The sequence below is a fragment of the Polistes canadensis genome, unplaced genomic scaffold (genome assembly GCF_001313835.1).
Source record: "Polistes canadensis isolate GaletaPanama2010 unplaced genomic scaffold, ASM131383v1 scaffold_338, whole genome shotgun sequence".
Taxonomy (NCBI): Eukaryota; Metazoa; Arthropoda; class Insecta; order Hymenoptera; family Vespidae; genus Polistes; species Polistes canadensis.
In genome coordinates, this window is record NW_014569885.1 from 51,316 (window position 1) to 76,166 (window position 24,851).

General features: G+C 28.2%; 3 protein-coding genes across 12 annotated transcripts; 1 reads left to right on the top strand and 2 right to left on the bottom strand.

Annotated features, from left to right (window-relative positions):
• Positions 1–333: 333 nt before the first annotated feature.
• Positions 334–2,350, bottom strand: LOC106791743 (ataxin-3-like). The gene is made up of 5 exons (XM_014757630.1): positions 2,327–2,350; positions 2,077–2,241; positions 1,724–1,863; positions 1,372–1,526; positions 334–1,303 (listed from the first exon to the last, which is right to left on the bottom strand). The coding sequence occupies exons 1-5, from the start codon at positions 2,348–2,350 to the stop codon at positions 651–653; spliced, it is 1,137 nt and encodes a 378-aa protein (XP_014613116.1). The 3' UTR covers positions 334–650.
• Positions 2,349–19,910, top strand: LOC106791741 (protein phosphatase 1 regulatory subunit 12A). Of its 10 annotated transcripts, none has more exons than XM_014757618.1 (24): positions 2,349–2,600; positions 2,725–2,804; positions 3,750–4,665; positions 6,365–6,495; positions 6,582–6,700; positions 6,776–6,935; positions 7,129–7,273; positions 7,344–7,477; positions 7,574–7,719; positions 7,909–8,049; positions 8,293–8,375; positions 8,470–8,575; positions 8,676–8,784; positions 9,593–9,727; positions 10,364–10,546; positions 10,785–10,913; positions 12,152–12,338; positions 12,737–12,886; positions 13,993–14,176; positions 14,374–14,483; positions 14,706–14,777; positions 16,458–16,781; positions 17,428–17,523; positions 19,279–19,362. In XM_014757618.1, the coding sequence occupies exons 3-23, from the start codon at positions 4,417–4,419 to the stop codon at positions 17,521–17,523; spliced, it is 3,093 nt and encodes a 1,030-aa protein (XP_014613104.1). In that variant the 5' UTR covers positions 2,349–2,600; positions 2,725–2,804; positions 3,750–4,416; the 3' UTR covers positions 19,279–19,362. The 10 variants fall into 10 exon arrangements, with proteins under 10 accessions (XP_014613104.1, XP_014613106.1, XP_014613107.1 ...); XM_014757620.1 differs by having other exon boundaries at positions 10,367–10,546; XM_014757621.1 differs by lacking the exon at positions 17,428–17,523 and having other exon boundaries at positions 19,279–19,910.
• Positions 19,661–24,807, bottom strand: LOC106791742 (glutamyl-tRNA(Gln) amidotransferase subunit B, mitochondrial). Its single transcript, XM_014757629.1, has 10 exons — positions 24,633–24,807; positions 24,213–24,360; positions 24,009–24,122; positions 23,709–23,881; positions 23,398–23,546; positions 23,082–23,314; positions 22,796–22,981; positions 22,585–22,721; positions 22,355–22,478; positions 19,661–22,236 (listed from the first exon to the last, which is right to left on the bottom strand). The coding sequence occupies exons 1-10, from the start codon at positions 24,734–24,736 to the stop codon at positions 22,009–22,011; spliced, it is 1,596 nt and encodes a 531-aa protein (XP_014613115.1). The 5' UTR covers positions 24,737–24,807; the 3' UTR covers positions 19,661–22,008.
• Between the last annotated feature and the right edge of the window lie 44 nt (positions 24,808–24,851).

A 24,851-nucleotide genomic window follows, 5' to 3' on the forward strand; every position in this document is an offset into this window, starting at 1 on the left:
CACAAATTTCTTATATTCTTTTTCGAATAATTAAAGAATAAATATATTCTTTTACAAAATTAATATTTTTAAAAGGAAAATCGTAACATTCGAAATATTATTTTAATCATTTTTCATAATATTGACATTGGGAGAATAAAATTGGACAAAATAATAACAGACAAACACAGTAGATTCAAAAAGTTGGTACACATACCAATCATCTCAACCTCAAAACTCTTTCAAAGTGCAAAAATATTATCTTTATTTTCAAATGTCTACAATAACTATTACTCAATAAATTGTTTTAATTGATTATTTTGTTCAATTTGATTGTAAATAAGAACAGAACTACATTGTCCGAACATGTTTATTTTATGAACAGTCAGAGTATAATAAAATTAGAAGAAAAATATAAGAAACATAACTATTAAAAAAATTTGTGGTACGTGTATATATATACATACATACATACATACATATATACTTCGTATTTACATATGTGCTGTTTATAAATTCCACGCTAGCGCGTGATCTATTCATTATACATTCATTAGATTTTTAATTGTTAGTACATAAAATGACACTCTCTTTTTTTCTAAACAATTAGTTTGTAATTTACAAGATAAATCTTTTTAATAGCCATGTTATCATAATATTAATATTTATTATTAAGAATTTAATTTTGGAGAAGTTTCGTTATTTGATGTTTTAGAGTATACCCCAAAATGACTTAATCGACGCCAACGCAAATCTTCTAAATCTGGTGTTGGTGGAGCTGTTACACATTCAAGACTTAATTGTACGGCTTTCCTTAATTCATCATCTTGATCCGTATCATCAACTTCTGTTGATGGTGATATCTTATTATCAGCATGAGACTCCAATCTTAAATTTAGATTCTTGTCTATGTCATCTTCATTATCTTGTAAACTTAAGCGTAATGCTTTTTGCAATTCCTCATTTTCTTCATCTAGATCATCTTTTCCTTCTATCCTTATAGGAATTATTCTTTCACGTGGTTTTTCATTAGACGATATCCCTTCTTTGGGCAAGTTATTTTTTTTATGGTCCGAGGATGAATTCATAAATTTTGAGGACATATTAGAAGTGTAAGATGAGGGAACTTTAATTTCTTCTAGAGCACGAACTGCCTTCATAACTTCGTCTTCTTCTTTGGTACCCAAGCGATATCCTGTGGTCATAGGTTTCTCTTCTTTAACACTTTCCTTCGTTCTTGGTGGCATTTTTATTGGATTCTTCATTAATATTTCATCCGCAGGACATTGTGGAAGCGTACCAATAACAATGAAAATCGAATAACCTGTAAACGAAATATCAATTATTATCATATATATTACTTGTAATATAAATTTTCCACAAATTATTTACCTTCTTGTAACAATTGAGCCAAGTACATCGCTAGATATGTGTCTGATATAAGCTGTGGTCCGGTGAGCATCGAATTCAGATTAAACCATTGTGTTCCAATCTTTCGTATCGTAAACCAATGCCCTTTGTAATTGCAGATATAAGCTTTCATTTTCCTGCAAGTTACATTTACTATCTATAACTATGTAACGTATCCGAAAGATATCCATGTCTTGTAAATTTATTTTGCTATCTATATGTTTACAAAAAGATGCGAATCAATAGGTTAGTATCTCAATATTGTCTTGACACTAAGCTATTACTGATAAAACAATCGCAAATGGTGTCAAGTAAGGAATTAATAATAACCTACGAAGGATCATTTTGTGCCATCATTGCGGCAGGTTCTGTGCTGTTGTATGGAACCAACTCCAAACTCCAAACTTTCTTTAAAGCACTGCTAATGACTTGAACGGAAAAGTATCCACTGTCATCCATATTTTCGGACGGTTGCTAAATAGAAGACGTGACATAAAATATATCATGTAAATTTATTGCAATTTCAAAATAAAAAATTGAAACGAAAAATTGAATAATGGTAAATCTTTGGAAAGCACATTAATTTTACAGTTCATTAAATTCAAATTCTACTGTAAAATGAGAATATATATATATATATATATATATACGTAATTTAAAAAATATATTTATTTAGAAATGAAATACCTCTAGGAAAAGTTGATAATCCTCGCTATCGATACCTGACTCGGCCATTCTAATACGTTCTGCCTCGTCCATTTGATGACCAAAATTAGCAAGATCTACCGCGGTAAAATAAGAACCTTGTAGAAGAGCGTTCAAACAATGTTGCGCGCACAAATATCCTTCTTGCTGCAACAAACAATCTGGTTGCAATTAAATCTATCGTAAATTTAATAACCTTATTTCAATTTAATATGTTCGTATCAATTTTTACCTTTTCATGAAATATACTCTCCATGTCACAATATTTTTCTTTCGATGATAACTGTAGAGACAAGCATATATGCGTATTACACCAGGATATACCCTAACACGAAGGTGATTTTACCAACCTCCTCGATTAAACGTCATTCATAAAAATATCAGGGAGGCCAAACTCATATAGAAAAGTTGTATCAGTTGCATAGATCTATGATCGGTTACGCCCTCATTGTTAAACAGTTTGTTAGTGTGTCTATTCTCCACGCTATAGTAATGCAGGCACACAGGTATATATGCACATTTTATTGAAAATAGAACTCTTATACATATAGAATCGGTATTATTTAAGATATAACGTAATATCTATAATTAATTAACTTAAATTAATTGCGTTTACTTCTTATTATTAAGATTCACGGATAACGAAAAATGGAACAAAACGTCCTATTATGGAAACAAGGAGATTATGCAAACAGGAAGAAGATACTACGGTTATTTACCATTGCATGCAACTAGTTGCCCGCCAAATTCAAAATTATTTTTTAGCGCAATAAATTGTTACCTTTAATTACAAGACGCAACTCAATAATTATATTCTTATCTTTTATTGAAACGAAGTAAGAGAGAGTATGCTTCTCTTCGAACCGCGGCTCACTTTCGCACGAAATAATTAATATTTACAGCGTGATATTCGCATGTTTCTCGCACGTTGTTATGTTCATTGACCTAATTGCATATTTCGTTCACATAGGTGCGAAATATATTTATAAAGGAAATATAAACGTAATTAAATATAAGAGAAAAAGAAATTTGAAATTGGTAATGAAAAAGAAATTTAATTTAACAATGTTAACGTAATAATAAAGATAACGTAAACTATTTAATAATCAAAACGGTGAATGATATATTCTAAGATTTGGATCAATACATAAATGCTTATCAATGAAACGTATTGTTCATATACGTGACAGCAAAATTAAAACTGAACAATATTAATAATATGCGAATTTGAAACAATTGACGATATTCAGCTATTTACAATTGCTATATTAGATTAGTTTAGTCAAACAGTAAATGTGTTATAGCAAGAAAAATTTATCGGACGTATATATATTGTTAGCATGTAAGTACATATATATACGTCTTTGATAAACATTAATAGGCCTGTATATATAAGGTATACATATGTATACGGTTTTTGTATAGAAAGAGTTAAATAGAAGAAAAGAGAAAATCGTTGGACTAGTAATTTTTTTTTTGTTATGCTTTTTTTTCTCTTTTCTTTCAAAATTCTAACGGCGGGAAAATTTCAAATATTTCTATGAAATTTGACGACAGAGGGTGCGAACAATACCGTGTCATTAGCGTATGCGTCGACAAGTTTTGTGTGTTCTCTTATATTAATATAAAAGTTTAGTTTCCCTGAATGTCCATAGTTCAGGGAAGTAAGGAACAAGAGGTTGGCAATATCGCGGGTCGTTCTCTATAAGAAGACGGATTCGGGTATCGGTAGCGGACCAAGAATAGCGAATTTATCCGTCCCGTGGCCGAGCGCTGTCTTACCACCGACCGCTCCCTCCGCTTGCAGCCACTTACGTTATTTCATGAGTGATCTTTCGTACGGTGACGCGCACGGATTGCGATTAGTTCGTATATGGGGGCAAGAGACGGTGGACGCTTATTTCAGCGTCTTGAGTTGGGCCTAGTGAATCCAAGTGAAGTGATATCGCCAAGTGGAAGATCCGGAACATTGTCCAAGAGGGAGTGAAGGGAAAGAAGGGAAGAGAAGACAAGAAAGAAAGAAAGAGACAGAGAGAGAGAGAGAGAGAGAGAGAGAAAGGGAGAACGAGACAGACAGGCAGACAGATAGACAGATAGAGGAAAAAAAGAAAAAGATAGAGTGAACGAAGAGGATCGAGAGTAACAGATAGGAGGAGACAAGAAAGAGAGAGAGAGAGAGAGAGAGAAAGAGGAAGATAGAAAGAAGGAAAGGAAGAAATATAGAGATAGATATAGATATAGATATAGAAGTGGAAGGAGGCAAAGAGACCAACGCGCAGTGGTTATAAGGTTGTCGAGCTCGATTGTGCGTGTTCCGAGGCGATGTCTCTCGAGACTCGTTCGAGCTCGGCTCTATTTAAAAGAGCCGAACAGCTCAAACGTTGGGAACAATCTGAAACTAATCGGGAACCGGCCCAACCTCGTCAGGTAGCAAGGAAGATCAAATTTTCCGATGATTGTGTCTTTTTGGCGGCATGTGCGGCAGGCGACAAGGAGGAGGTTGTACGTTTACTCCAAAAAGGGGCGGACATCAACACCGGAAACGTCGATGGTCTCACGGCGTTGCACCAGGTAAGAAGACATCTTCTCTGTCTAATTTTATCATTTCCGTTGTTTACGTTTCACGCCAACCTGATAATTTTTTGATTATGATTTTTGATCGGATTGATTTTAAATAGAAAAAAGAAGAAAATAAAAAAAAGAAATGTTAATTTTACGTTCTCATTCTTTTTCATTCTTGGATTTCATCTTCGTCTTACCGCCCTCTATCTATCTACCTATCTATATCTATCTATCTATCTATCTATTTATCTGTCTATCCTTCTCTCTCTCTCTCTTTCTATCTATCTTTCTTTCTCTATTCACTGTTGGATGTAATGTAACATTGCGTGCAAAATGGCTGCTGCTAGTTTCAACTGTCCGAGTACAATTACGAATGAATCTTTAGATTTTATTGTCACTATTTATATTTTTGTTTTTAGGGGAATTCATGAAAGCACACTTTCGTTAGTCCCTTCTTTCTACTTCGTGTCTTTTTTTCGAATGTTGTTTATGTTATGAATGATGGCCTTTCTTTAGTTCTATACAGCGACGGCGGTAAACGTGGAAAGAATTTGAAAGATTATCTCATCTCTATCTACCGGAATCAAATTCTCCATGGCAATGATCGTATGACGTTCAATCTTACGTAGTTTTTAGGTACCATCTAATATTCTTCTATTTTGCAATAATATAAATTATCGTATATAATTACAAGTAATTTTCATTATTTATTTTTATCATATGTTTACTGATACTTTACTCAACAGTTTTGACGGTTAAAATGTTTCTTGAAAATATAGAACTTATATTTCGTAATAAACAATTAAAGTTTGAATTGTAAAGTAATGAATTGCAAAAATTGTATTTTCAGTTGGTTCGCTCAGAACCTTAATTGGTACTCTATTGAATTTTTAAAAAAGAAGTCTCTGTAACAGAACCACATCGATTAAGAATTCTGAAATAGATTTAAATTAGGATGAGACTAAAAATAACTTTGTAAAAGACGTTCATACTACCTATGAGTTTATATGAGACTCTTCAAAATTCTAATTCATTCTATGAGAGAAAAAAAAATTACATTTAAGAAATTATTGTATTTTTATATTATTCAAGAAATCAAATTTTTTTGCAAATTCTTAACTGGACACGTATATATTAAAAAATGTATTTATATGCTCTTAAGATTTTTATTTAGTATACTATGAATGTATATATATATATATATAAATACATATATTAAATTTTCATTTAGCATAAAAAATTGAACTCCAGAATACGTAAGAATTACAGGAATGTTTACTTTTATTTATGGTTTCTATAAGGAAGTTTAGGCATTTCATAGATTTGCGAAAATAGCATATGAGAGTACATCAGGCATTAAATGCTATTTATAGTTCTCTGTTAGAAGTCGCAGCCCTCACCATTCGTGTTCTGCTTATATCCTCTGTCTTTAGCAGTGTTGTAATAAATAGTTCTTTGACAAGACCTGGATGGGACCTGTTATGTTCAAATTTCTTTACATAAAATTATTATAATGATATAATTTTGATATTTTTATAATATTCATAAGATTGTATAAATGTATTGCATTGCGTTGACCTATTTTTATTAAATATCAAAGTAATGAAACTAATCGATCAAATAAATAAGAATTGTGAGTTTATTAATTTATAAGAAGAACAAAAATAAAAGAATAAATTTATAAGCAAAATGTACATTTTTATTATAGGCATGTATCGACGACGACCTGGATATGGTAGAATTTTTGGTAGAACAAGGAGCAGATATAAATCGTGGGGATAACGAAGGATGGACACCTTTACATGCTACAGCGTCTTGTGGCTTCATATCAATAGCCAAGTCAGTAGTTATACATTTTAAATTATTTGTATAAGTCTGAATTATTTAGTACCGTATTTTATATATAATACTATCATTTAATATAGATACTTGATAGAACAAGGGTGCAATTTGGCAGCAGTTAACAATGATGGCGAATTGGCCCTTGATATTGCGGAAAAGGTTGAGATGGAAGATATGCTACAGCAACATATAAATAAAGCAGGTTTGTTCTTATATATTTGTAGAAGCAAATACCAAATAAATTGAAATATTATTTTGACCACTTTATCTACTTTAGGCATAGATTGCGATCAAGCCAGAAGCGAAGAAGAAAGGTCAATGTTAAACGATGCAAGAGCTTGGAGATCGGGAGCGCCAGGCAAAGATTCAATGCATCCTAGAACAGGAGCTACTGCACTTCATGTTGCTGCTGCTAAAGGCTACATCAAAGTCATGAAGTAAAGTATCATATATTATGATGAAAAACAATTCCTGTGTAATCTAACAGTTTCATTGAAAAAAGAAAACTGGTAATTTCATATTTTGAATAATATTCTAGATACCATTTTATGTCAAGTATAAATTCAATACGTAAAACAGAATATATTATCCTGTTTTTAATAACTATACTTCAAAATTATATTGTTTTAGTATTCTCCTTCAGGCCCGATGTGATGTCAATATGCAAGATTTTGATGGATGGACACCCTTACATGGTGCAGCTCATTGGGGTCAATTAGAAGCTTGTAAACTACTTGTGGATAACTTTTGTGATATGGACATCAAAAATTATGCAGTAAGTAGTAATACTTGTGTCATAAATACTAATAATTTGATTGTTTTTATAGTAATATTTATTTGATTAGGGACAAACTGCTTTCGATGTTGCTGATGCGGATATTCTAAAAGATTTAGAAGAATTGAAACAAAAACAATCAACTATAATGAAAGATCATCCACAAATAATTAATAAAAAGCAACCTTCTATACCAAAGAAACGGTTTGTATATACATTCATTTATATTATAAGATATATTTATTGAATAAGTATGTACATTATATGCGCAGAAACTTATGTCTATTAAAATTTGTGTAGTATTTCAACTAGTACTGATAGTACTGTAACGACGCAAGAGAGTCCCGAAATTTTAGAAGAGGAAACACCAAATAAAGTTAAAAAAGTAGAAGTGGAGATTCAATCTGATAAAGACGATTCTAGTACTGGAACGAATAGCGACGTCGGTAAGATTTTTAATCATTATTAGGAATGAGTTAGTTTGATATAAAAGTGATAACATTAGAAAAAGATTTACAAAAAAAAAATAGAGAAATAGATATAGATAAAATGAACATTCAATATATAGTTTGTTTTTATAAGGATTATTTACCTATCTTAACATTGCAATTCTTCTAACATTGCTGCGTGGATAGAAGCAACACGAGAAACAGATATGGAAGAGAGTGATGGTGAAGTTGTTTCTGAAACTAGCTCAGAATCACGCTCTTCCACCTGCTCCAATCAGTCTGATAAGTCTAACCAATCAAACCATTCCACATGTCTTACAGATGATGGTAAGTTTTGTCTGTAAGACAGTATTTTTAATATGTTAATAATAATAGCGTATGTACAAATCGTACATACTCTCTCCTAAATAAAATGTTTCATTTAAATTAAAGGAAATTTAAAAAATCATGATAAAGATCATGTTATATTAAGTACATGAGAGAATAAATTAAAAATTAGGTATGACTGATAGCGTCGATAATAAATGTGATGATATACATTTTTTTATTTTCTTCTACTTTATTTTGTAGAGAAGAAAAATAGAGTAAACAAAGAGGAAACTGCAACTCACTCTCCACTATCTCCTATCGAAATTAATAAAGTTCCTAATCAAGTAAGTTAAAAGAACAAAAATATCTATAATATATAATTAGAACAAATTTTATAATGTTCTTTTTTTTTATTAATTTGTATGTATTTTTTATTAGGCTCCAGTATTGCCCCCTAAGCAACAAACTGATAATAATGAAGAGGGAGTTATTCCATCCTGGAGGCGTTCCGGCTCTTTCCGAAATAGGATACAAAATGTAGAAGGTAATTACTTAATTCTTCGATTAATATACAAAATGTATAAATCTATAATATGATCTTTAATAAGTATATATAATCTTAATATAAAAAATATATTTATTAGAACTTGAAGATAAGGACAAAAGTACTAAGTTGCTGAATTCACCAAACAAACTCCCGACAGAACCAGAGGTAGTATTAAGAAGAACACACAGTTTTGAGACAGATGAAAAGTAAGTTCATTAATATATATTGCTATTATTTTAATATATATATAATATATATTTTTATATTGCCTATATTTTACTAGCTTCATATATGTAACATTGTGTGATCTGCGTTTATGCTTTTTTGTTATTTGAAGGCTCCTCTGGTTGTCCATTATAAAGTCTATGTTAACATGCTTATGTTCGTTTATGCAAAGTATGTTGTAGAATTATGCCCTAATGTCAACTTATGCTTATATGTAAAGTCCCAACATCTAATATATTCATATACGGAGTATTGTACTGCACATAGAGATTAAACAATTGAAACTAGTAGAATTACAAGTATAGTTTTATATTTTAATTTGAGAAAGTTATAAATAATTTATTCTAAAATGTATATTTAATTGAAATAGCTTACTTTTTTAAAATTTATAATCTCAATGAAAATATTAATTATTCATATAGAATATTATTTCAGAAGAGTCTTTAGTTATATGATTAATATTTTTTAACATAATTTAAATTTTATACTCATCTTAATCAGTGTTCAATATACAAGATACTGCACTATAAATGTAACATTTAGGTATTTTTTTATTGCTTTTGAATAATTTATATATACATAAATATCAATATTGAAAGCATTATGGAATGAAAAAAGGGAAAATAATAATAGAGAGATCATTTTCATAGATTGTCAGATGGATCATTGTTAGAAATTTGTTTATATTCAAAAGCATTCAAAATCTTGTAAATGTTTTGTTTTTAGTGCTGTATCTTGTATGTAGACAATTAGTGTAGCAATATGCATGGCACGATGCATGTTATGCAGGTTCTATGAGCAGTACTTGGCATTACACGCTCGTATCAAGGCATCTTCCTGCCCTACTCTCCATCGTTGTAACGCAGTTTCTCCCACTCATACCAATGCTACAACACGTTCTGCATCTCTGCGCGAAACACACAGGTACAAGTGCATGTTTCATAATTGATTTTCATAATATTTATCACAATATTAATTATTATATATCACATCACAAATAAGATAAAATCACACTAAACAAAATTCTTTATATTTTTTGAACCACATTGTGTTATGATACACAATGTGTACACATACTCATTATACTTACATGATATACAGAATGATAAACATAATAATATATAAATTAAATGATTAATAATAATTTAATATATAAATTTTTATATTTTATTCTTCGATATTCTCTTAATGCACATTTTAATTTTTCTATACGGCACCATAAATACTTGTATATGTGTATTTGAAAATTTGTATACTTAAAATTATTATTATTATTATTATTATGCTTTTTTTTTATGCTTGGTGATGGTTTCAATAATTTCTTTGCTTTATATTCTATTTCTTTTAAAAGTAATATGAAAAATGTATAAAGATTAATTAATTACAATTGAACAATACATAAAGTATAAAGAGTACGAAGATCATTTTATATTACTAAGAATTATTTATTATATTATTGAAATTGAGAATTCATTTTTAGTCATATATTTTACAATAATTAGAATCGTTTTATTTTGTTATTATATTTCATTCTACATTGTCTTTTTATTTTGGGTTTAGAAGAAAAGAAATCAAATTAAATTTGGAATTATCAAGAACGCCACAGGGAAGCAATACACTTTCACCAACATCTGTATCTAAAACATCACCACTAAGTGCACTGCCAACTACAACCACTACAACTGCCAACACAATGACGACGACAATTGCTACTAGTCCTGTTCCTCTGAATCAGATACGCAGGTAATTATTTGTTTGTTCTTAGATTAACACCAGGTTGTAGCGACAAGAAAAATATAGTTTTTGATTAGATGAAGAATATGATTAATTATAAGAGAGATAAGAAATTTTTCATAGAGACAAAATTCCTTTATGTAATACGGTTATATCATATTGGAACAACTGGAATTAAGTTATCGTGATTGAAATTATAATAATGCTCGCGCCATGCATTATAATATCATTTAATATGACTGGTTAGTGTTCAACCAATGGAAGCTACATCTACACTTCTATCGAGTCCAAACAATACTGTACCAGTATCTGGAACTCTCACCACACCTGGAGGGAGCAAGCTAAGTCCAGGAAATATCTTCAAGAATTTCTTCAAGTGGGTACCTAATGTTTGACCTGAGAGGAATTCTCTGGAGAAGTGTGATCTTGCGTATCTTAAGATGTCTATACGCACAAGATTAATTTACTGACAATAGCATGGACCTTTGCTTTGCAGTGTGATTAGCTTTTTCAGTTGCATTATATATATATTTTTTTTGAATTTTTTCTCGTCCATATAATTATTTTCGTATTATTTGCAAAAAGAATTTAGAAACATTGCAATAAATAGATCTAAGATGACTGATAAAAGTAAGTAATGTGTCACATTTTGATTAACAGAAGTACAGTGTGGCCATGATGTATTTTGACAAGTATCTTATTATAGGAGTCAAGATCTAAAAACCCATATATTCATTTCTGTTTATTAACAGAGGAACTTATTAGTCAGTTTTTTCTGTCAATTGAAAAATGTATCGTTTGTTTGTTTGTTTGTTCTTTCTTTTTTGTGATACCTTGCCCTCCGTGTCTTTTATATTTATACATACTCCATTTACTTATTTTCTATAAATTTAGAAATTTATTTCGTATATTTCATACAAACAGAAAGTCATTTAAAAAATAAGATTCTTACAAAAGTAGTAGGTATTGATTTGCAGGAACAGAAATTCTTTACCATCGAAAATTTTTGCAATGGGAGCAACATTATATTTTGGATTATACACGGACACTATGATTGCTTGCACATTATTTTTAAAACAATGCTTAAATGATTATAAAATTATGTAATCTTTATGATATAGTACTATTATTATTATTATATAAATATCACAATAATTTTGATTTCTATGTTATGTACAACTAAATACTCTCTTTGTTCCAAATTATAGTATACAAAACTTTTGACTGAAAATATTTAGGGAGAAGTTAAAAAAATTAATGTAGAAAGAGTAATTAATCATTTTATTACACGATATTTTTTTGCGTTGCATTGACTGCTCCTGAAAGATATTGACAAACACCTCTCGTGAAGTAATTTCTTTTTATTTGTATGCTTAATCTTATTATTTTTGCCACCTTGTATGCATATAATTGACTCCAAATAGCTTTGTAATGTTAACAACACGTTATCAAATAAAAAAATAATCAAATAAAATGCATAGAAATGTATGACATAATTTGGGACAGAAGGAGTAGTAAATAAATGAATATTTTACTATTTTTTTAGTTAATATAAATTGCATTGGTGTACATTTACATATATGTTATATCATGCGTATTTTTCTTTCTCTTCAGATCTTTTGTCCCACCTGTTCGCGATGAAGAAAGCGAAACACAAAGAAAGGCGCATGCAAAGAGAGTAAGAGAAACTCGACGTTCAACTCAGGGAGTAACATTAGATGAAATCAAGAGTGCAGAACAACTTGTAAAGAAAAAACAACAGAACAACGAAGTGTCTAGTTTGACAGCGCCTTCTCCGCAGGTAACGATATTACATCTTCATTTTTTTTTTTTTATATATGGCAACAATATTATATTTTTATTGTTTAAAAAATATCAAAGAAGAGAAATGATAAAATTTATAGTTTCCTGAAGAAGTTCGTCTTTTTTATCATTTTGCATTGTTAACATAGTGATGCTCCTCTGCTAAGATCATGAAATACCATAAATAACTTTTTGAATGACAAATACTGATATTAATTATGCTTTCTAGTTTTTCCCTTTTTTTAATTTAGAATTAAACACGAAAATAAAATTTACTGACACAGTTGAGATATATTTCATATTTACATACTACTCTACATGTATGCGTCGATAGCTTCTGCATAACAAAATTCTACATATATGAGTTTATTCATATTTTTTTATTAAACCAACCAGCCTGCAGCTTCTGTCAGCAATACAGCCTCAATCACAGCTACAATAACAACAGCAACTCCTACTACAGTGACTGCGAATAAACCTTCTGAAGAATCTAATTTGCCTGAAAGGCGACCTTCTTGGAGACTCAGGGTAGATAATGGAAGCAAGGTCGGTGATACCCATAATCTTCAAGTATATACACTTAAAAATTCACAATGCAAAAATTTGTGTTCGTGGATATTTCATATTATTGGTTGGAATTACAACTAATCGGTTATTATAGTAGATACTGACTGATAGTATTATATATTTGCTTATATATCGACAGACTAGGCAAACACATTGCATTGATCTTCTCCAAACTAAATTCTCGAATGCACACACATATAATTTATATATATGGTGGTACGTGTGGGCGTACATGCCTGAATATTTCTTTTTGTTTTTTTTTTGGCTCAGTATGTATTATTTTTTATTATATTCATAATTTTATAATGCAAATCTAATGTGCTATGTTAAAAAAAAAAAAAGAAAAAACATGCAGTGTCAGTGTGATTAAAAAGCATGTGTTCACGTATTATAATGAATAACATTTAAAGAATGTTGAATTATAACTTACAAGAAAACAAAATTTGTACTATTATTGAGAGATATTTATTTATTTTTATTTATTACTTTATTGCTTTATAAAAGTAAAACAGAAATCCCATGTGCAATATATTTTTATTTAAGTTATGGTGCATAAATGTTTAATTTACACTGGTATTATATAAAATTAGAGTATATTAATGAATAGATTCATTAGGGAATATGCAATAATAAATTATATATGTATATATACATGAAAGAAAAGAAAAAAAATAATGCGAGCTTACTGCCGACATATTAATTTATAGCTACATGGGAAAGATTTAATTTAGAGATGTTTTTGTAGAAAATGCATGAAAGAAACAGTATTTTTGTTTTGTATAAAATGGTATCTTTTTTTTTTATTGTACATCTTATCTTTACTTTTCATATTTAAAACTTTGGCTTTCACTATATTTTCAAGTAGATAGAATTGTATATATAATAAAAGTATGTAAATGATGTAAATATAACTAATATCTGCATAATTTGTACTTATGTTATCAGTCTTATCAAGAAAATTAAACTGGTTTTACCATCATGTCGATCTGCTTTATTTTGCACCCATTACTTGCACTATTGAATAAAGATTGATAAATGAACGAAAATTAACTTATGAATATTCAAAATTTAAATATATTATTCAGTTTCAGTTAGAGGATGCAAATAACAGGTCACCTGACATTACATCTACTTATATGAGAAGACCATCTGGTGGAACTGGTATACCCAGACCATCATCGGCACCCGTGGAAACAATCACACCGAGTCCTGCAGAAACTACTGTTACATTACCACTTAGACGATCATTGAAACCATCAGAGGATAAAGGTGAATACTCACGGAGTATAATTAATATCACATTTGTATCTAAAAGATATGATACACTTAAAACTTTATTTAACATTCTCATTGACATAATATTTAACATAGTACTTGATTCATTCTCGTTTGCTTTTCCATCTATCTCTTTTGAACGAATATATACAAATTTCATTATAATTATATAAATATTATATTCATTATAGAACAAGATAAAGAGAATGATAGCAGAAATGCTCAAGCTACACAGGCAGTTATACAAAGGAGAAGGAGGCCTAAAAGACGTTCTACGGGTGTCGTTCATGTTGATATGGATGTTAGTAATATTTTTTAATTTTAACAAATTTTTAAATAAAAAAATCCATTTTGAATGAACAAATATTAACATTAAAAGATTGGTTGTATTTAATAAGAAAGATAAATTATCTACATAATAATATAATATAATTCATGATAATTAATTTTTCTCTTTTTTTATAAGTATGTTTTAATGTATTTATGTGCTTATGATTTTTTATATGTATATATTTATTTACAGGAAATAGATCCTGAAAAACAAGACATATCCGTTGGTGGTGATTTTGAGGATACTAAAATAAATCACAGTGAGGTATGTAACTAAATATTTATATGAATATTTATAAGCTATTTTTTAATTTGCGTGTATTATTGTAAATAATGTCCTGCCTCGTAGAAGCTTTGTCCTATTTTTAGATTAGCTTCTGCGAAGATTAAACTCTAATTCACGTTTGCTTGGATAAAAATAGTTTTCTCGTATCTATATAACTATTTCTTATTATAATATATTAATATCATATAATTCTCTTTAACTAATACCATTAATGGAATAAATACGATGCAGTTAAGATTTTTTTTGATACTTAAAATTAAATTTTGTTAAAAAGTTATATATGCATTTTATTTATAGAATATTATATATAAATAGTACAATTTACAATAATAATATTGAACAGTTTACGTTTAAATTGAAGACGATGTTGAAAAAGGAAATGGTATGAGTATGCTTTGGTTGTTTCTAAAAATATACGATTGACATTTGAAACTTGATGTGCCTTTGACATTTAAGCTCACCATAAAAAATAGAACAAATTAATTTTAGAAGATTAAAAGATTACTATTAAATTTAAAGAAAAGTAATAAAATAAGTTTATCGAAAAAATATGGAAACATTATATTCTATTAGTAGAAAATTTTTGAGAAAAATGAAGAATTATATTAAATGCTTCTATTTTCATTTATATTTGTACAATAAACCTCATTTGTTAATCTAGAGCACGAATTGTAACTAATTATATTTCTGAGATATTTGTGCAATATAATACGTTTTCGAAGCCTCCTCAAATAATACTGTGTAGTTGACCAGAAACACACAACCTTGACATGAGTATGGGTATCTGCATGTGTTCCATAAATAGATCACAGAAGCAACACGGTGGAGTAAACTGGCTGATGACTTGAGTTCCACTAACCAGTCTGCGTCAGTCAAACTCTTGCTGTCAGTAATAGTAGACTGTTTTCATGCAGTAATATTAAAAAAAAAAAAATTTATTTGTGTCATATATTGCATATAATGTTGTGATCGTGTTAATTTTAGATTATATGTATAGATTTTATTGCGAAAATGTCTTCGTATAGAAAAAGAACGCAAGGGAAGCCTACAACAGCTGCAGGTTTAAGAGCTCAAGCATCTGCAAATGGAAGTTCCATTTTTGGAAATAGACCGCGTAGTGTGCCTACATTATTTTCTTTGAATCAAAATAGTTATGCAACCTTATTAGGGATTAATAATATAAACTCATATGGCACTCCAAGTTTTCTACGTAAAAATACAAAAAATACCGGATCCTTTAGAAAAAATCCATATTCTAATTCTACAAACAGTTTAAATTATCAAAATTCATTCACAACATATGGTGGAACATCTTCAGGATATGGCGGAGTCATTTTGCCAACTCATCATTCATCAAATAGTTCTCTGAATCTTTCCACTCCGTCTTCTAGTTATAGTTATATAAATCTAAGTCCAAACAATCACCCATCGTTGCAAAGAGCTGAGAGTTTTAATAAAACCAAATTGAAATCAAACGTTAGTCTGGGCTCCAGAAGTACCAGTCTACAAAGTTTAACCAGTTCTGAAGGATATGTAGTAAGAACTTGTAATAAGCGATAAAACTGAACTTTATATAATATCTATTTAATTTTTTGTAGTTTTTTCAATTTAAAAATCTATTAGGTTTTATTAGTGAAATGTTTATATATTTTGTTTTAGACTGGAAATGATAGACCTGGAAGATCGAATAGACTAGATTCTGTATCATCATTATCATCTGAAATATCTTCAGCTTCTGCAAGAATCAAATCTACGACTTCAGAAAATGGTGAAATTGACTATAAAAAATTATATGAGGAATCTCAAGCGGAAAATGAAAGACTTAGAGAAAAGCTTAAGCGATCAGATGAACAATTAAAAGAAGTTAGAAGTTTATTAGATAAGGCGCAAACTTCTCAGAACAAGTCAGTTTTATCTGAGGCTGAAAAAAGGGAAAGGAGGGCCATGGAAAGGAAGTTATCAGAAATGGAAGAAGAATTAAAGGTATGATTATTGTTAAGTTAATATTTATATTCTTAGTATTCGCGCGCGTTTTAGTACCGTATTATGAAAGAGAGAATTTTAAGGAAATCACATTTTATTTGTAAGTGACCGAGTTATAGAAAATTATTTTTTCATCTTAATTCAAATTTATTCGTCTCAACTACATTATTCATATACCTGTAATTACGTGTTTCCTTAGATTGCACGTTAAAATTTTTTCCGTTGTTTTGATTGCCACTGCTGAGTGCAGCAAAAATATGCATTTTTATCAATCTACTATTTATCGTTAATTCAAGAACTGTAAGCTTTAGCGCATTGCTTTTTTTCTTTATTTTTGCCATCTTTCGGTGCTTACCTCTTTTGTATTTTATTTTATTTATTACGATTTATGCTTGGTTTTTTATCACACATAGTGTGAAAGTATTTTTATTGGCACGGTTTTTTCTCTTTATTTTCGTTTTTCTCCATTCCTTATTTTCTTTCGTTTTTATTCTATTATTCCGTGATTTTCCATCATTATGCTTTGGGCCATACGGTGCTCAAAAATTAGTGGATATTATTCATAAAATAGATCAATCATGTGGTTCTGGTTGCTGGGGCTTTTATCAAACGATCAGATTCGGGCTAATCGTTTCACTGTTTACAGCAATTACAAAAGCTCAAAGCTGAAAATGAGAGATTGAAAGCCGAAAATCGGGCACTTACCCGCGTCGTATCCAAACTCACCAATACTACTAAATAGGTAAAGGACATGACAGCATTTGCGTTAACATACATCGTACTTCACGTACAACTTAATTAATTCATTAATTACAACTTTATGTTCTGATGATTTGCAACATTAAAACTCTGAAACGATATTGCTCACTCACTTATATATACATTTAGCTTTGTGCAAACATTTACCTTCTTTAGTTATTGTCACTAGCACGATAATCATGTTTATATTTCAACACATTTACAAAAAAAAAAAACATTAGGAATATCCATCTTCATCTTTTTACAAAAATTCTCTATAACTCTTTCAGATATACGTACTTAATTTACATATCAGCAGAATCAAACTTTCATTTTGACCGCATTATAATGTGATAACGCTTTTCTATCCATTATCATTTATATAATAATTATATAATACTTTCATCACAACTTTTATTTAATAACAGAAATAATTTCGACTTTTTATCATACATTATTCCATTTTCACTTTCATATTAATTGTGTTAATGCATGTTATGCAAATTAAGAATCATATATATTATGATAAAATTGTAACAACATATTTTTAATTTATCAGTAAGTATTGAAAAGTAGGTTTTCTTTATTTACATATATATAATATATTGATTGATATAATTATTATTATTATGACAAGTTAGTTACAAAACTTCTCGCATAACTTTTACAAGTAGTTTATTTTTAATTAGTTTATCTAAAAATGCACAGATGAAAGTAACAATTATTATGACAGATTTATGGAAATTTAAATTCATAATATGAATTAGTTTTTATTCTATCTATCTAAAATATAATTTTATTGATGGTATTTAAATATTTCAGATGTATACAATTGTATATTTCTTTCGGCAGCTTTTTCATTAAAGCAACACGATAATTAATTTTAATATTGGATGAATTTGTGGATTTGATAATGATACTATGAAATTATTTAGATAAAAGTAACAAAGAAGAGAAAATAATGTCGTTTTAGTGCGATAAAGAAATATTTATAAAATCAATGTCTTCAGAAGTGTATAGTTAGCAGTATCGATTTCGACAAAATTAAGTGTGTATTCTTCATGTCCTTGTAAAAGTTAGTTTAAAAGTATCGGATAAAAGATAACTCACAATCAAGTGTTAAATTATTAGTTTTCTATTATATTATCCAACGAAAATAAAAAACAAATACATACACACACACGCACATTCAAAAGTTTCACATAAATTGACAATCATATTTTTTATTTTCGTATTTTATTTTCTTGATATATTTCTTTTTAACTGCGTGTTCATTCGTATACAATTAATGTAATAAATTTAAATAGTTATTGTCAATAAATTTAGGTAGGTATTTGAGAAACATAACACACAGTTATCTTATATATTATATATAATGTGAGTTTAGATATAAAATTCTAAAATCTATGGTAGCAATATTCTTATTTCATATAGTAATATTTTATTGCATTTACAATTTTCATTTGATAATGATTAATTAGCTATCGCTGTTTTTAATATCAATTTAATAACAATTTTAAGTTGCAATGTTGCCTGCTATTTTGACAAATTTATATTAAAATATGTGATCTGCATAATAATTTATTTTATCCAATTCATAGTAACATTGTTTGTCCATATCCATACGATGATGATGATAATAATGATGATGATGATGATGATGATGATGGCGATGGTGGTGATGATGATAACGATGATAAACGACAATGATATATATTATTATTTCTATTGACATATGCACATTGAACTTTTTTTACAGGTAATGGATCAGTTAAAATGTGAAAACCAGAGGCTAAAGGATGAAAATGGTGCCTTGATCAGAGTGATCAGTAAATTATCCAAATAACTTCAGTGCTCTCCCATGTTAAAAGCAACATGAATCCTTTTTAATTGTGCTGCTCTTGCATTGATTGAATTTTTTTAAATGGTACAACATATTCATTATATTGTTAATATTCTTATAATGTATATTGTATCATCACATTACTGATGAATTTATTCTTGTGCTAGAAACTTAATTTATTATAAGTAATATCAGTTACTGGCGTGGCTGTGCCAAGAGCGATAAAGTCTTGCTCCTATTCCTACGATCTTATATTTGATCATGAGCAAATTTAGAATTTTTACTATCTTGGATTTTGTTTTTTTTTTTTTTTCAATATCAAAGATAAATTTCTTAGATCATGATAGTGCCAATACTACATGAAGAGCAGGTTGAGCTTTATTCAATCCGTATGTAAAAGAATTCTTTTATTATAACAACAATTTTAATTAATCATGCTGTTGATGTTGACTCTTTCTAAGCACATTTTGTAAATATATAATAACTTGTGCGAAACGTTCTACCCTATGGGATACAGATAAATATACATATACATATACACATACACATAATTAAAGTAGAGTTTACTATTTATATATTATCTTTCTGACATTCGTCCTTAAAAAATCTATAAGTTACAATTGCCATGGCATTTTATAAAATACATAGAACAAAGTGAGAAAGCTGTGGATTAAGGAGATGATTTTCACAGTACTCAAGTGGCCTTTTTCTAAAGACTGTCATTTTTAAATCTTTTATCATTATGATTTTTTTGTCGAACGTTTCAATTATCATAGTGATAACTTTTTTATGCTATTTTGCTGCTTTTTTTCTAATAATAATGCAGCAAATATATCACTTTTTTGAATGAAATTAATATGCTATCTTATATTTCTCTAAAGTAATATATGTGCATTGCATTAATGCATATTAGCATTTGGAATTTTATCAAAAAAACTGTTAATTTTAACGAATTTACTAATACATATACCAAATAGGTCGAGCATATTTTTGCAGTAGCGTTCGTGAAAAAAGGTATTAATCTTGCATCTGATTAGGTTTGTAAACCGTATTCATAGACTTGGCATTTTTTCAACAGCAGCAAACCCTTTATACAAAATTTTACAAAAATAATTCATTCAGTAAATTTAATTATGATGTACTAAGAAAAATGTCTCGTTAATGAATACGGCTTTACATATTTATAAGTAATTAAAAGAAAAAATATCGTACAAGTGACATTGTGTTTTTTTTTAACAATTTTATTGTAAACAATTGTAAAAAGGTATATGGAGGTAGTTATTTCATAATGAAATTTGTTATAAAATAACACTCTTGTGTAACTGTTTAGTATATAGATATGTTCTCTGTATTATATAATAGTGATATGTATGTGCTTATTGTATTATATAGTTTCAAAGTGTTCACATGAAAAAAAAAAAGAAAAAACAAAAAAAAAACAAAAAGTTCTTATATAAATACAAATTTATATGTGTAGGATCTATGGAAAAAAAATAGATTATAACTGAACAATTGGATAAAGAATTAAATTAGATCCATTTGCTTTTTATATACATCAGTTCTATTATTCATTGTATACTTTCAAAATCTTAACTTGATAATTTTTTAAATAATTGATTTATTCAACAAAGTTTTCAATTCTATGTATGAAACAGACTATTCTCTATTGTATAGTTATAATCAATATGTATAATAACTGATTTAATTGCAATTTGCAATATGCAGGATGATCTTTATCAAATATATTCTATATTATTGTTTACATAATTGATATTTTAATATGACGTATTTTTATTAGTATTACAGATGAGTAATAAGAAAATAGATGCTATATTTTAATTTTAGTGCAGTAATCAATTACTAGATGATATTATTCATTTTTATTATTATCAGTATTTATAAAATTAGAGAAACAATTTAAATGTGAAATAGTTTTTCAAGGATTAAAATGTCTGAAAAAAATATCTTTTAAATTCTATAGTTTTATTTAATATATTAATATAAAATAAAAAAAATGTATAAGTCATTTGTATCTATCTGAAATGTTCAAGTTGTTAGCATATACTATAATCATTTTTTTTCATATGAAAACTATTCATAATTTGATAAAGATTGTCATCTGCTTTTATCTTCCAGGATATAATAGTAGACATGTCACATACTCAGGCATAAGAAATGAATATAATGACGAAGACTTATTGAATGCTATGCGATATGTCTATACTTTATTTAATGATTATAAATATTAAGAATAAACCTATACTACGATTCTGGCAACACGTTTATAGTTGCAAAAGGAGACTGATAATTCTAGTCTCCAATTTGTAATATCAGAATTATTTATTTCCTATTTGATTTTGTACTTGTGACATTACAATTTATAGAGAATTATGTGCAAAAAGTTTATCGTGATTTTTTATATAATATTTTGGATATGATAATATGTAAATATGTTAGAAAAAACAGCTTTTTAAAGCAATCGTGAAAGTTCTTTTATATATATATATATATTACATATATATACATTATAAAATAGTGTGACCAAAAAGATATATTAAAATTAAAATGAGCAAACAAAATAACGTAGCAAACTGCTTTGTGCTATTATATACATATCAGGTAAGTTCATAAATGCATACCTTTTTCTTAGAAGAATTTTTCTATTAAACGATTCAGAATTGACGATACTTTTTTCATGTTAGCACGTTCATTTGTACTTTGGGCTACTTTCCCTAGCAATGTTCTAAATTCTTTTTTCTTCTTTCCAACTGCATATTTTTTTGCAATTTTTGGATTTTCTTCAATAACTTTTTTACATATAATTTCTAATTCCTTTTCATCATTTATTAATATCCAGTTATTCTCTTTCGCAAGCTATACGTAATAAATATAGATTAAGTGCTTATAGAATATAATTCTACCATAAAATATACTTATTTCACACAGTAGCAAATTAAGCAGTAATTTTTGTAATGTAAAAGATTAAACTTACCTGGCTAGGACTTTTGTCTGATTTAACATTTAAATATTTTAATATTTTTATTGCTGTTGCCACATTAATTTGATCAGATTGCATTAAATCAATTAATTCTGAAATATATTCTATTTTATCTTGGCTAAAAAAAGTGTTGTCAATTAATATTTTTGACAAATAGTTGCATCCTAATTAAACAAATGTATTTATATTACAAATTTACTAAATTAGAACATATGAAAACTTACCAATAATCAAAATTTATTTCATTTGAATTCAAAAATAACTGCAATGTATTTATAATGAAATTTGCCGCTATGTTTGGATCAAGATTTTTGTTTCCTTCAATTACATTGAAAAATAACTCCAAATAATCTAATTCATTCTAAAATAAAATAAAAATAAATTATATTAAAATGATCATTTTTTTTGTTTAAACTAAATGACATTAAAACTTACACATAATTGTAAAATCAAACGATCCTTAAGACCATATTTTTCTTTCAACCTTTTACGTTTTTCAAGTGGTAGTTCAGGTAATTGTTTTTTTAATGTAGCAACATCTACTAAGTTATATTTATTGTTAGTATTCTCAAGACATATTCGCAGAGGAAGAAGATCTGTTTCAGGCATGAACCGATAATCCTAATAATAATATATTACATTATTTTCTTAAAAAATATTAACATTAAAAGTTAATAAATTTAAAAACTAAAATTTAATGTACTGACACATTATATTATACCTGTTTTTCCTCTTTTTCTCGTAACGTAACTGTTTTCTTGTTTACGCTATCCCATGCTCTAGTTTCATTAATAACTGACTTCCCATACTGTAGAAGTAAGATCTGTCGGTTTATCTCGTATTTTATGGCAGAAGCAACAGCACGTACATGTGCAATATTTTTTAACTCTGTACGAACTCCTAAATTATCATCCGAACTTACGGAAACATTTGCATCGATTCTGAATGCTCCTTCTATAATATTATGTTAGAATTATAGAAATCGATATTTAAACGATATTATATTTACAAATAATATATATATATTTTTTGTAGACCTTCCATTTTACATGAACAAGTACCCAATATTCGAAAAATATTGACTAATTCTTTTACAGCAGCTGCTGCTTCTTCTTCATCATTTAAATCTGGCTCAAAAACTAATTCCATCAATGGTACACCAGCACGATTTAAATCAATGAGATTCCTATTACAACAGATATATGAACTCTATAATATATTGATATTATAATTGAAAAAATTATAATAAAAGAACAATAATGTGACACATTTGATTGTGGATTATATAATATTTATATTATATAAACAACTTTTAAAATAATTAATATTATTAAAATCACTTTTTTACCTTCCAGCAGATTCATCGTGAAAACTTCGTCCACTGTCCTGTTCTAATTGTATCTGTTTTATTTTTGATACTTTTTCATATGGTTCTTTACATACTTTTGGATTTTCTACTAAGAAATGTAATTCACCATTACTAGCCAATGGTTGTTTGCATTGTGTAATTTGATATCCAGCCTAAGCAGAAAATACATGGAAATAAATGCGACACTCCTATATCAAATCGTGATAATTAATTGCTTTGATCTACGAACGACTCAAATATATTTGAGCATATTTATTATTAAAGAAATACTTAACATACTGGTAAATCTGGATAAAAGTAATGTTTTCTTTCAAAGATTGAAATTTCATTTAGTGTACAAGATAATGCTAAGGCTGTAGTAACACCTGCTTCGACACATTTTTTATTAAGCACCTACAATAATTTATCTTGTTAATTCATCTTCATATATCTCATCTTCATATATCTTCATCTTATATATGTATAAATAATTGAAAATTTTACCGGCATTGTTCCTGGAGTTGCACAATCGAAAAAAGATACGCAAGAATTAACGGGTTTTTGAAATTTTGTAGAAGCAGGAGAAAACAATTTTGAATTCGTTGCTATTTGTGCATGAATTTCTAAACCAATAGTAGGCTTCCATTTCTTCCTAAAATATAATAATAATCAATACAAATATTGGTAATTGTTAAAACAAATAAATAAATATATAGGGTCGTCGTTTTAACAAACTGAAAAACATTATACATTTCTTTTTGATAAGTATTTGAAATGGTATATTGAGCCCATACTTTTTTAACAACAATAATTCTATTTGAAAAAAAGACCAGTACTAATTTTATTCTTTTTTTTGAGACATGTAGTTTGTCTTTTGATATTATTATTCTAAAAATAATGTTTATGACAGTAATGGGTTTTTACTTGATTACGTGTTCTTGCGTTGACAAGTATATTCGTGGAAATCGAACGATTGTATTTTGTTGACATGTGATAAAGATTTGACTTGATTTGACGGTTATATTCATGTTCAATTTTAAATTAAATAAATTCAATGTTTTTCTATGAACATTTCAAGATCAATTACAATGAAGTTAGTCGAGTTCGAAAAATCGATTTAGTTAATTTCGACTATCGATATTA